Raw genomic sequence first — 14,366 nt, forward strand, 5'->3', positions numbered from 1 at the left:
ATGTATAGACTGTATGAAGGCTGATGTTAAACAAAAAAAAAAAAAAAAAAAAGAGAGAGAGTGTTTCTATTTTCAAACAAGAAATGCAGCACGTTAGAGAAAATGGATGTCTATCAAGGAAATTAATCTAGTGATAGTCTTTTAAGGGTGTCACTCTGCCAAGTCTGACCTCTTGAATAGTCTCTCAGATGAATAGGGCACAAGCAGACTTTCCGCTTCCCTGGCACTTGAGGAAAACATTTGCCAGATGCAGGCATGGTAAATTTATGCTCTTTCAACTTCTGAGAGCTGGAATCTTCTCAATTAGTTTCCAGAAGCTCAACTTTATGCTTTCTTCAGCCCTTTTATAGACAGTTTAAGAAATTGTATATGCTGAGAAGGCACTGCCCAGAGGCTGGAAGAGTCCTACAGCAGTGAGAAATCATGCTTCATTGAATGTGAGGTATGGTTTCCACATCTCTAAAGTTATACCCAAGCCAACAGATTGGTTGTGGACGCAGCACTTGGACACCTCCAACTCTCTATGGCTGCTCTTTCTTCTAAAGTTCAGTTTCCTGTGCTGTCTATAAATCTATAGTTTATATTTAATCTGAGATGTACAGAATCTAGCCATCTCCATCTCCTCTGGAGTCATGGAAAATAAAGGCTGTTGAACAGAAATTTATCCTAATCAATTAAGTTGTGCTCAGTGACCTAAAATGCAGTAGCCCAAGCCATCTTAACAAAAAATCATGAAATGACTCATCTTTTATCATGCTTCAAAGGGCTGTAAATTGGTCAGAAGGGAGAAGAGTTTCAGAGCTGGCAGAATAGCAACAACCAGAGCCTCGTTCTCCATGGGTATTTTTTAAATTGTCGAGTGCTAGAGACACTCAGTGTAAATTATTACTCAAAAGAAAAAGTATGAAATGAGCTTACAGGTGAACTTCTGTGAGAAGAGTTTGCAGGTTGTCTCTTTGGTGAGCATGTGTGAACCGGTGCATCAAAACTGTCTCACGATACTTTCTAATGCTGAATACAAAATAAAACCATAAATAGAGATAAAATATTAAGAAGAAATAAGAGACAAAAGAGCTTTATGATGTGACAGAATATTTGGTGAGATAAAGTGACACAGAAATAATGGAAGCTAGAAAGAAGTTGCCTTATCTGAGAATACAGATTGCAATTTTAGTGAAGTTGAAGTGTAAGAGATCGTGCTAATGGCAGAAAGGTAATTGCTGGCATATTCCCAGATACCAATCTCTTCCAGCTGTGTTTTTGCATGTGATATAAGAGATTTCTTTGCCAGAGAGTCTTTTGGGGAATATAAAAAAATATTATTGGGTGGAACAACTGGTACCAGCTCAACCTGTGATCTATGTCTTGTTTTGTTTTCATGTGGGCTCCCAGCTTCTAACTGAACTCTTGACACTGGTCTTTGTGTAGCTCACCAAGTTTTATTTTGCAGATACCTTTGGATCTTTACGATCATTTTTTATTGTCCCTTTTAACTCTTGATAAGAAAAACAACTATATTAATATGCTGATTTTTCCTTTCAGGCACAACCCGCCCTCCAAGAGAAGGAGAAGTGCCTGGTGTGGACTATAACTTTCTGACTGTGGAGGAGTTTCTGGAGTTGGAGCGAAGTGGGACCCTTCTGGAAGTAGGAACTTACGAAGGTATGGAGCCACGGGCAGTGAAAAAGCACTTCTATTAACTGTGGCAGGACACCAGACTTGCTTGCATCACCTCCACTCTCGTTAGCTGGCTTGAGTTAGGACCTCACTTTCTGTCCTTGTGCTCTACTTCCCTTTTCTCTGTGTACCCCAAGAGAGGGAATTTTGATATTGCTGTGCTTTTGTCTTTTCCCTTCAAGTTAACTGCCTCGGAAGATTAACATCAGTAGGCCAGGAAAATCCAATATGAAATCCAGTAACGAAACACTGAGGGAAGACAGCATGGCTGTGAATGAAAATGCATCTTTTCTTTGTATGTGCTATAGCCCGTCTCCTTGTTCACTTTTTCATCCCTCCTGCTGTCTCTCTTTGCCTTCATCTTCCCTAAGTACACATCCTTCATCACCCACTTGTGTCTCACTGTGCAGCTACAAGATGCACTGCTTTTGGCCTTTTTTTTTTCTTTTTTCCCCTCTTTTATTCTTGGATAATTACTTCCAACTTGGGTCATTGTGTTGATCCTTTTTACAGCACAGCTTTACAAACAACAGCATTGAGACAGCCAAGGGGCACTGAGATGTCACTAGGGTGAAAGCAGGAAAGATAGCTTTGACTTCCAAGAAAATGCAAGGCAAATTGGCCATATTTAGGTACACAATAGGATTTGTGTAACTAAACCTGCAATCTGTATCTCCTTTAAATTGAAAACTCCTTTTGGAGTGGTTGGTGGGTTTTTTCTTGTTTGTTTTTTTTTTGTTTGTTTTTTTTTTATTTTTTTTTTTTCCTCTGGAAAACATTCAGATATACCACTTGAGAAGATAATGAAAAGAAATACAGCTTTGAAAGTCCTTCCAGTATACTTCAGCTAATTCATGTCATATTTCCATTTGCAAGTTAAAGGGATCTTGTCATAAGTTGCAAAAGCCCTATTCTTGCAACCATTAATAAGAAATATTAAATTTGAGAATATGAACAACATACAAATAGCTGATAGTCTTTGAAAAATAGTCATCAAATAGGAACAAAAAAGATTGTGATGTCATTTTGGTTTAGTTTACTTCTTTAAAAACACCCCTATAAGGTCACCTTTAAACCTTACACTTGTTCCCAACTGAAGACAATTGCAGTGTCAAACCTGGTTTGCATGAAGATGCTAAATGTATAATTTGGTTTCACTCTTCCACCTCTCTGAGCTGATTAGCTCCATCAGCACCAATGCTAACGTTCCAGCAGCAGCACTTCTCCAAAATGAGCTTTTTTTCTCTCCATGTTTCTAATTATAACGTTAAATTAGTTTTCTTTGTCATGGTGCTCGAAATAGATCATCTGAACTGCCTTGCCTTACTTCCTGAACGTATTTGTTCTGGTGACCTTTCCACTTGGAAAGACAAAATGGGGAACTGTCTGTAAGCTGTCTCCTGGGACATGCTGGGAATTAGTTTTCAGGAAATGCTGTACCCATCTGGGACAGTTATAACACGGTCGTTTCATGGCTTGTGTGATTCTGTGCAGTAGCAGCAAAACTGTTTAGATTTCCTGGGCTGCTCTTTTGAGTTGCTGAAGGTGAGTTCCTGGGTTCTCATAAGTCTAATGGGTATTTAATTTCTGTGGGTGATAGAAGTGTCTGAACTTTAAAGAAATAATTTGTCACAAGTGCTGAGAAGCCTCTTTCCCCATTGACATCAGTGATGCTGGTGCATAGTGGTTCTGGAGAGCTGGCCCATGGAAGGAAAAGTCAATAAGAATAAAGCAAATAATTATGATGCATGTGTGCACGTATGCATCAAGACACATTACTATTTGATTGTGATGTGAAATAAATAAAGTTCATTTTTCATTTACAGCTTCAATAAATGGTTTTGCTGCCTTCCAAGATTTCTTTAATGACTTTGTTGAACTTATTTTGGAAATCTCATTCTAAAACTCTATTGACCAAAACAGTGTCAATCTTGATTAGATCTCAGAAGGTGGTGTGATTCAGACTCAGTGCTGCAATCACCAGCAATTTTGTCTATTTAAAAAAAAAAATCTACCAAAAAAACCAGAACACAAAGTTAGACTTCTAATTTCCAAGTCTTTATTACTGCCCAGCTTTATACTCTTAGATTGCTTTAATTATCATTTATTTTACACTGCATTTTTGTTCCATCCTGATAAAGTTGATTGTATTTTTGACCCTGCCAGTGATGGCTTATTCTAAACCAGAGGAATGGAAGCCAATAAAAGGAAATAATTTTCTATTTCTCTCTGGAGAACAATAAAATACTACCTTTAATGCATGGCATTTATTATTAATAATGCTATCTATTGTACTGAGTCGGAATCAAACAATTGCAAAGATAGGGTTGCTTTTGATTACAGTGTAATTAGGTGACTTAGAGATGAAGGAAGGGAAATGCTACGAAGTGGAGAGTAGTGATGATGAATGGGGAAGTTTTCATGTGCCTGGCAGCCACAAGCTCATGTGGCTCAAGCAGGATAGTGGTTTGGGGTCAGGGTGGTCCCAAGATCCCTTCTGGCCCTTCTTTTCTAAGCGTCTGCATGTGATGATGGGAGAGATGATTGTATGCACTGTATTTCTGACCCAAACAATCAAGATAAAAGTTTTTGCATTACTGGATGACATTTGTTTGCTTCTTGAAGGCATTAAGCCACCCAAATACTGGCACTGTCATTGGGAAAAACCTTGTGGGGAAAGATATACCACAAGCATTTGTTTAGTAACAGTTACTGAGGAGAACTTGTGAGGAGAAAGATTAGAAAACAGGGAGCCGTCAGAAGAGGGTAATTCACAGGACTTTGATGCTGATACGGATGCTATTGATTTGGAAAGAAAAATGAGCAAGCAGAAGAGAACAGTTGGAAACTGTGAAAGACAGGAGAGTGTATCAGGTTTTGAAAGAACAACTCGAGTTTTGAAAGTGCTCTGATTGCAAAGAGAGAAACTGCAAGCTGAATAGGACTGAAAAGGTGTTGCCTACCTACTGGGCTGCATAATGTCATTATTATTTCTCCTGGTGCACTGCAAATAGGTTCCTCTGAGCAGTTTTTGACTCCCATCCCAGTGAACGCAGAGTGGGCATGGCAGCTGCTTTTCTGGTCACCTGTCACCTCTACAGTGTGTTCTGCACCCAAAATGCTCCAAAAACCCTGATCAGGTGGGAGAAGGCATTTGCAAGCCTTAATTCCTGAGGTATTCAGTTCCAGTTTTAACATGCTAATTTTTAACCATAAAGCCTAGAAACCTTTTTTCCACTAATGAAAGCTATATGTTGATCCTATGAATCCAGCAGCTGGAGCTGATATCCTGGAAGACCTGCCCAAAGCAGTATTGACAATACTCATTAGGAAGGAAAAATCTTTTTAGACTGCACATGGTCTAGGCCTTCTGGTGGATAGGTAAGCATAATAATTGTAATCTTGGGTATTTATTGACTGATCCTTTAGGGCATAAAATACTGACGGATGCATGGAAGTAACTGTGTAGGTTACTAATTATTTAGCAGTTACTTCTGCATTTGAATTGCAGGCTCTCACAGGGACCCCAAGGGAGGACTATTTTGAGGAGAACCACAACTTCTAAATTTTATTCCCATTTCTTCCCCAGCTGCTGAGTGGCCCTGGGCAAATCAGGTTACTGCTCTGTACTTCAGGTTACTGGCCTGGAGAATATTAGAAGAACACTTACTTCTCTCTCCATTAATATTTCAGCAGATATCCTGTGCCTGCAGATACCTCCTGTTATAAATAGGAGGGAGAGAGTGGAAGTGGTTGTATTTCAGAGGGCTGTGTTGAATGCAGCAGTGGAGATGGGCACTGTGCAGACACACGGGGACATTAGCATGGTGGCTGAATTTTGAATGGGGATGGCTGTGTCGCCAGGGTCTGGTGAGGTTGTATTAATGAATGCCTGCCCAGCACTTAGTGATCCTCAAAAGAAAAAGTGCTGCACTTTATAACATGTGAAGGGTTATTACATTAGAGCGTATTATTGTCAAAGCATCATCTCTCATTCTCAGGACAAGTGTTATGTGATTGCCAAGAGAAGTAATAAGTAATCTGCATTAGTCTCATGACTTAAGATGTAATGGGGTGACGTGCTAACATTTTTAAATTGTATAAAACTACCTACTGTAGACAGGGTCTCCAATTGTGGTACTTACTGAGTGTAATAAATTATCTTAATAGTGCAATTAGAATTTCAGCTGAAGTGGAGAGGTGTATTTAGCAACATGCTTCAAATCAAGATGCCTTTAGCCTAATTTATCTGATGCACTAGTTCTCCTTGGGTTTCACTGCATCAACCCCTGCTCCCCCACCTGCTTTAGCAGAATGGCTGGATTGTCTTTGCTACTCTTCTGGTGTCTTCAGAGCCTGTGGGTCCCTCCAACTTGGTACATACTTGAATGCTGTATTTTTGGCATGCAAAACATGACAGGAAGATTGGACAAGTAAGGGTGGCAGATGCAGGGGATGCCCATGCAGAGGAACAACATGTTCCGCTTAATAAGATAAGATCCGCTTATTAATGTCACCATCCTACAGATTGACTCTATAAATCATAATGACTCCTTTAGCACTATTACAATGTATCATGTCCAATATCCACTTATTAACATCTGTGCGCTGCAGAACGATTCCTGTTCTATCTTTGGCTTTTATACTTTGCTTTCATTTTTTATTATTCTTTAAACCACTATTTTTTTTTAAAAAAAAAGACAACAAGTTCTTGTGGATGTGCCTGACTATCAGTGTTAAGCATGAGTGATGCTATATTGAAGTGCCATTTGATAACAAGACTAGAAGCAGCTAAAGTGGTAGCTGAGTAACTCTAAAAGCAAATATTCAAATATCTGATAGGGCTTTAGAGCGGTTTTGAATTTTCTGTGGCTTCTCTTTGTGTACTTTCAATAAGAAGTTTTCCGTGAGCTATGTCTGAAATTGTTCATTGGCAGTCCTGCTTTCACTGTTTCTTAATGCATCTTAAAACACAAACTTTGAGGGAAGATGTTGTTCCCAAACATCCTCTGGTAAAAAAGGGTGTGGTGAGTTGGTTGTTCTTTTCCTAAGTTAGATTATCAGGTTATTTTAAGACATTAGTTACTCAGACCCTAGTAGGATGTGCTGAAGACTGTTTATAGCAGTCCATTGATAGGTGGCAGCCAGGCACATTTTGGCATTGTTTCTTGGGACTGGATGTGCTCAGGACTGTCTCTAGAACTGGCTACTCCAAGCTGATGATATCCAGCTCTCTTTGGAGCTGGGCAGCCCTTCTGCCCCAGAGGCAGCCTGGCCTCCACAAGCCATGGCATTTCCCTGCCACTGCAGAGCTCGCCTGGTGCTGTGGGCTATGATACACCTGCCACTGCCTCCCAGAGAGGCAAAGTGTTAACAGGATACATCCTCATGATGGGAATAGTAGGTAGTGATAGAACAAGGTGTAATGGTTTTAAACTGGAAGAGGGGAGGTTTAGATTAGATATTAGGAAGAAGTTCTTCACTGTGAGGGTGGTCAGACACTGGAACAGGTTGCCCAAGGAAGTTGTGGATGCCCCCTCCCTGGAAATGTTCAAGGCTTCATGAGGCTTTGAGCAACCTGGTCTAGGTGGAAGGTGTCCCTGCTGATGGCAGGGGGGTTGGAACTGGATGAGCTTTAAGGTCCCTTCCAATCCTAAGCATTCTGTGATTCTATGAGTATATATATAAATATTTTAGTATTTTCAAGAAGAAGAGTTGCATATTGCAGTGGCTTAAAATGGCATTTTCTTTATTCCTACTGCCTTGTGCTAGATGAATTGTGTTCCAGCTGCTTCTCCTGTGTTCTCTGTATATACCATGCACAAGCACATGCTTATTTATGTTCCCTGTGAATTTTTAAAATCTGTTTTCATGTAGACCGTTGCCCTAATACAGCTGGGCTCAGGAAACACCCTGAGCTTCCATAGCCATCTCATACCCCATGCTACTAAGGTCTTGCTGCTTGTGTGTTAAGTATCTTTGCTTTGTTTTGGCTTGTTAGAAATTTTCCATGCATAAAATGTGCTTGGACATAGCTTTACATGAGTGTTAACAGTAGCCTGTGGTAATAGCTCGTGATACCTAAACATGCTAAAAATCACAATAAATTACACTGTTTTCATCTGTAGGTGACTTTCTGCTGTGCTGTCATTGCCTATAAGGACACTAATTGGAGTATATGTTAAATTTCAGCCATAAGTTGAAATGTACATATTGTAACATTTTGACTAATTTAACAAGAAACCTAGACTGATCTTTCAGTTAATTGCACCATTAATAACTGCAAAAAAATGGGAGAAAATCTACTATTTAAAACAAATTGGATTAATATATTTTGCAGGTTAATTTCTCTGAGATCTCTTCCATTGCCTATGTTTTGCTTCTGATCCAGATGCTGTATCTGCAGCCGCCTCCCGGTTGCTTGGATACTCTGAATTTCCTCAAGGCAATTGCTAATCAATGTGCAGTTGCAGCTAGGTGAATCCCACAGACAGCAGCCAGATCTGTCATCTAAATGTAGAAATCTGTAGCAGAATGTGATCTGGGAAGAGAACAGACAAAACACTGTGGCAGGAGCTCTGCTCCCAGGAATCAATTCATCCCATGCTAATCAGACACAAGCACTCTTGCTGGATTAGATGAGCAGAGGCTGTTCTGTGAAAATTAAGGGTCAATTGTTTTGGTTCTTCTGCAGTACAGAGAAGAAGGGCTGCATCTCAAAAAAGAAAACAATTACATTAATAATTACATTTAAAGTCTTTGTGTCAAGCTCTTGCTTAATTTTGCTGCTTATCTCCAAGTCTCTTTCCCAAAATACCCATTTGCATCAATACAGTAAGCTATGAACTGCTTTTTGAAAACATGAGCTGTTAATGGAGTCCTTGTTAACACAGAGTGGTAGCTTTGAAGATCAGTTGCACTTCTCATGGACGCTGGGTCCTCTGTGCAACACACAGGCTTTTGAGTTTCTTGGGTTTTTTTATAATTGCAAAATTATGCCTCACAGTAGGTGTCAGTAAATCCAGAACTGCAAGAACTCTGCTCAGTACTTTCCTAAGAGATAAATGCACTCCCAGTCCCAGACTTAAATCTCTTCACACCAGAAAAGCAAGACAAATTCTCATCCCTGGAAAAAAAAAAGAATAGCTACAGCAAAGCAAATACCTGCAGATTAAAGTAACTGAAATATACTGTTTGGGACCACGTTCTTCAGTTGCTGTTGCACCATTAGGATTAGTGCTCAAGCTCGTGCTTGACCTTGCACACAGGTGCTCTGCCTTCTTTCACCTCTCCATGTCAGCTCTGCCACCCTGTCCCCGCCCCAGCAGTCTCCAGGGTCTCATTTGCCCTCTCTGCGTTGTGAAGCACCTACTTTCATATCCATTTAACTTTAGACTCTTTTAGATTGCATCTCTGTTTTTGTGCATTTCTACTCATTCCAGAAACAGCGTCTTGGATGGATGGAATCCCTTCAACTCTGATCAAATGGTGATTGACAAAAGTTTTGATGGATTAGATTCATATTTATTTTACTTGAGTAGCTAATTGGCGTATTTTTGTAAATTACATTTCAAATTTCAGGTCATATAAGAAACCTAAGATTGTCTGTGAATTTACTGTGCATCAGGGGAATATTTAATAAGAATGTTTTGTTATTTTGAAATATAAGAAAAGTTTTCCATTGCCAAAAGGTTTCTGAAATGTAGAAAGGAAGTTCCCGTGGCTGACAGCATTGCTTTAATTCATAAGCTGCAGGACAGGGTAGAAGCTGCTGTAGATTGCTTTCATTGATTATGATCACTGCTTGAATTGGCAGAGGAAGAAGTGTTATGATGATGAGAACTTGTCTTATTGTTGTGATTAGCTGTTACCAAAGTCTAATTACTGTGCGTGATGCTAAATTGTGTAAGCTGCTGACACTTGGAGATAAGGAGATTAAAAGAAATCAACTCATTCCAAATAGCTATTCTGTGGGGTTTTTTCCTTATTATTGTTATTTTTGTGCAGTCTCCTGAGCAGCACTTCAGAGTGCATGGATTAAGTCATAGTTTTGGCTGTAAAAGCTGCCATCAAACTTCAGCTGCGGTCAAATAAGTTTTAAGCACCGAGGAACTGAATAAAATAAGGGTTAGTGAAAGGTGATGACAAGGAATTCCATTAATGGTACGAGCATCTGCTGAGTGAATGCATTGTTACTAGCTATTAATTTGGTTGCTGTAGGCAGGATCCAAATGTGATTGAGAAGAGGGCAGAGCTTAGGAGCCCAGTTCCCATAGGAATCAGACGTGTGAAAGTGCTGTTTCTGCCATGCTGGCTGTTTCAGAACTGGCATTTCCACAGAGAAGTAGATGTTTTCCGATTGTTCTCATAAAGAAATTGCCTTTGCTTGGGTGACAGGCTGCTCTTTTCCAGCTTTGAGACATCACGTTAGGGACACAGTCCTCAGAAGTTTTGTAGAGCTTCACCTGAGCTGCTGGTGGGGCTGAGCACCCCGAGGAGTCCTGCCATAACTACTGTGCTGACTTTAGAAAATGTTTTGGGATCCTCTGGGATGACAGATGCTTGTGTATGCACATGTAACATGCTGTTAATAATTAGAGCTGATTGGATATTCAGTGCAAATTACACTGGCTATGAAGTTGGCCCCTTCTTTAGGCCTACAAGTGGCTCACAAAACACTGTTAAAGCACATTTTAAAATGTATGCTTTTTTGTAAACATTGACAGATTTAATTTGAACAAATAATGTCGAGTTGGAGTGTTTTAAAACTCTTGCTGGGCTGTTCACTGTCAGTTGTTAATGGTGCACGTTTGGATTTCTGAGTCACAGAGTAAATATTTTCTCATTTGAATTTCTAGGATTAAACATGAGTTTTGATTATAATTTTAAGTCCCAGTCCTTTCCTAATGGTGTGTCTGCCCCCATGACTAGGCCCACGTGCCGGTCTTCAAAAAGAACTGCTTAGAGAAGAGAAATAGATCTGACTGCATCCAGCAAACATGAGGAAAAGAGAGTATTTCCATTTTCTCTCATTCTCCATGTCACTTGGAAGCTGGGTTGGAGCTTCCTTTTGCAGTTCATCATAATGAGCTGGGTTGTTTGCCAAACCTGTATGTCCTGGTGTGAATCTGAAGGAAGAGATGTGCTTTTTCTGAATATTGACTCAGGCTGAATCTGCATCTGCCTCCTGTGGAGGAAAAAGAAAAGTTCAGCCCCAATGGCTGCATTTCCCATATTCTGCAAAACAAAATCCACACGTGCATAGCCATGCTCGGTTTCAAATTCGTATTTGCCTTTGTATGTGTTCATATATACTTGTAGAGATCCTCTAAGACAGAACACTGTGTTGGTAGAAAATAATTGCTCACTAATAGTAGTACCAACAACCGTGGCTGGTTTGAAAAGTGACTGATTTCGGTGTAAGCAAATCTGAAATACTTCAGAGAAGCCTGTTTTTCTACTGAGGAACAGCTCTCCATGGACTATTAGGAACTCCAGCCTTCCTTGTTGCTAGAGGAACTGAAAAGGAACAAAACTCAAAGATATAATCATATATTTCTCTGTAATTGGAGGAGAGGTGGTAACATCTGTGCTATGTTCTTGTCCACACTAGCATCTATGTAACCCCTTCATTCACTTTGTTGTATCCATCACTAAAAGATTTAACCATTTATGACAGACCTGAAATAAATTTCACACAGAATAGTGATATGCAATGCCATAAATTAAAGCTATTCTCATATATATGGCACACATGTGGCTCTCTCTACTTAGCAGTTAACATCCTTGGAAAACACACCTTTTGTCTGGAAAAACAAAATAATAATGAAAAACCCAAATAAAACCAAAACCCCAAAGTAGCAGCATTCTTTGAGAGAAACACCAAAGAGGATAAGATGGGAGGAGGGTTGATTATCCTTTTTCTGCCCACCTGCCTTTGTATTTTCCCTTTGCTCTCTCCCCTGTTCCTCCTCTTTTTGTATAAAATAGTCCTGCAGTATGTAGAGCATAACAATCATTTCTCTAGCAGAGACTGCAACCTGCTTGAGAAGCCTCCATCCCCATTAGAGGCTCTTTCCAGAAGAAGTAATTTCCTTCTCCCTATAAATTATGCATCAATGTACATTTAAGATTCTGAAATGATGAACAGAAGATGAAAGCATTGCAGAGTGTTGCTGCTCCTATGGAGCTGAATCCACAATGTTGTATACAGGCTTGAACACACCTTGTCAAGTCAAACCTGCACGTGTTGCTGTCCTAGTACTCTGGCTGTACAAGCATGGAGGTAGGAGCTCCTCCGACTTCTCCAGCCTCAGCTCTGTAAGAAAGACTTTTTTTCCTCTTGGAAGGCAGTGAGGGGGGAAAAGATAACATGTGTTCAAAGTGGTCTTCCAGCTCTGCCAGCCTGAGCCAGGGTGATTCCTGGTTGCCCTTGCTCCTGATGTTTCTGGAGACCTTCCAGTTTGAGATCTGCAAGTGCTGGGGCATGCATGATCTCTGTGGCCTTACCCTAAAGCTGACAACACATACAGCTTCAGGGTCTTAGATGCTCTAAGGGGAAAGGCAATTCAGTCAGCTAAAGAAGAGTTGAAATAAGTAGTATTTCCAAGACGAAATAGCCTATGTGATTTTGAACCTCAGGTACGTGATGGCTGAGCAGTAGGAAATGTGTTGGATGAGTGGAACTACTGCGTACAGCAGTGGGGCAGGTCCATGCGGAGCTGCTTGGCTACCTTTAAACTCAGTGTCATGTCTCAGTGTATGAATGATGTTGTTGGCTTCTGCAACAAAAATATACATGCATATGTATAAAAATAAATACATTTAAAAATCTTTTTTAGCATAGATGAGGTTTTAAAGTGCCTTTGCACAATCTGCCTTTGGCGTGTGGTTTCCATCTAGCGTTACAGGGGTAATAAAAGGGCATGTACGCTTTCTGGGGAATGGATATTAAATATATAACATAATTATGTACTGAAAAATTGAAAAAATAATACTTTCAAGTTATACATAGCCTATGGAGATGGATGAAGAAAATGTAATCCAATGTACGTGTATATTTTAGAGAAGAATTTTGTGCTGCTGCCACAGTTGAAACTATATGGGAGGGCATCCTTTATATTTTGTCTTGCCAGAGAGCATAGGGAAAATTTTCAAGTCTACCCCTGGAATCTGAAGGTGGCAAATAAAAATTAATAATAATTCATGAAAGAAAAAAATTGGGGATTTTTATGTAAAACTGTTGTATATCACAGATCATTGTGTAAAAAGTAAAAAAACGCACCTTACAGTAGATCTGAATTCCTATAATGCCCAGTGCTGTGGGAACTGATCCCAGACCTGAGGTTCCTGTGGGGCATTTCAAGGGCAAATCAAGCACTACAGGAACAGTGAAATACCTCCCTGCAGTTCTGGTACCTTTCCTTTTCTCTCCCTTGACAAAGTTTTCTTTTAGAGAGAGAGTAGTTTTTGATTTTTAAATGCAACATCCACCCTAAAAGAACCTGTGTATTAAAACAGGCCATCAAGCCTTTCATCACTTATCTGGGTGATGGCAGTCATGAATTTTTTATTTTCTGCAGGGCTCACTCCAGATCTGCCACAGCATTGTGTGGGTGCACACATGCAAAAAGGCTACTAATTGAAATTCAGATGTAACAAGATGAAGTTTTGCTATTCACCATGACTGCCTTTTGTTTTAGCCCTTGTACGCTCAGTGCACCTAAACAATGCAACCATTGCTTCTCCTTTTAGATTCAACAAGAATAACTTAAAGACAAGAAATATTTCTTGTGTCTGCTCTAGAGATGAAATATACCCCCCCCAAAAATGGGACTGGTATGTGTTAGTTTATTGATTTACTTACTTGGGGGGGGGAGAGACAGAGATTTTGATGGAACTGAAAAGAAAATAAAATGGAAATCTTGCTGCTATAAACTGCTCTCTTTTGAAGATGCAAATGTGTTTCTATTGCCTAGGTAACTATTATGGAACACCCAAGCCTCCCAGCCAGCCCCTCAGTGGGAAAGTAACTTCCACCGATGCTTTGCAAAACCCGCAGTCTGGCTCCAAGCAGTCAACTCCAAAGCGAACCAAGTCTTACAATGATATGCAAAATGCTGGCATAGTGCATACAGAGAATGAGGAAGAGGATGATGTACCTGAAATGAACAGTAGCTTCACAGGTAAAATGAAAATATCACTCCATCAGCTACAATACATGGGGAAGATTTTTGGAGGGGGATTTTTGTGCTTTTTGTTTTTAATGGGTTTCCTGCAAAGCTGTCAATCCCAGATGGAACTGTCCAGCAATACTGGGATGGCAGGTGTCTGGGTGTGGACAGTTACACGCACAGTGTGTCTTCTAAAAAGGCCCTATGGGATTGAGCTTCATGAGAAAAAGCTTTCCATCAGCTGCAGAAAGTTCAAGGAAGAGTTGAGCTATGTTTGACAGTTCCAGTCATTATAAATAGTATGAGATGGCTCAACCAGGTGACATTTAAAATTAATTATTGCTCTTTCCAAAATATGTTGCTGTCCTTTCTCCTTCATTCTAGAGATTCCCATCACATAAAGTTACTAGGTCCTCTTCCCCAAGGTACCTTCCAGCAAACCATGGGCTGCTTGCTGCAGGAATGAGGTCTGAAGCATGGGTACAAGCTCTCTATTTTTATGAAGGCCTTGTGTCC

The 14,366-nt window shown here is 40.0% G+C and overlaps 1 protein-coding gene across 1 annotated transcript in view; it reads left to right on the forward strand.

The window, feature by feature from the left end:
• The window catches only part of MAGI1 (membrane associated guanylate kinase, WW and PDZ domain containing 1), a 172,110-nt gene that overhangs the window by 81,515 nt on the left and 76,229 nt on the right, over nt 1-14,366 (forward strand). The window contains exons 2-3 of the mRNA XM_010162596.1: nt 1,543-1,662; nt 13,656-13,862. Coding sequence (XP_010160898.1) covers nt 13,787-13,862 — 76 coding nt within the window. The 5' untranslated portion in view covers nt 1,543-1,662; nt 13,656-13,786. The remainder of the gene's footprint in view (nt 1-1,542; nt 1,663-13,655; nt 13,863-14,366) is intronic.

Source organism: Antrostomus carolinensis, unplaced genomic scaffold (assembly GCF_000700745.2).
Source record: "Antrostomus carolinensis isolate BGI_N321 unplaced genomic scaffold, ASM70074v2 scaffold6952, whole genome shotgun sequence".
In the NCBI taxonomy this organism is placed as follows: Eukaryota; Metazoa; Chordata; class Aves; order Caprimulgiformes; family Caprimulgidae; genus Antrostomus; species Antrostomus carolinensis.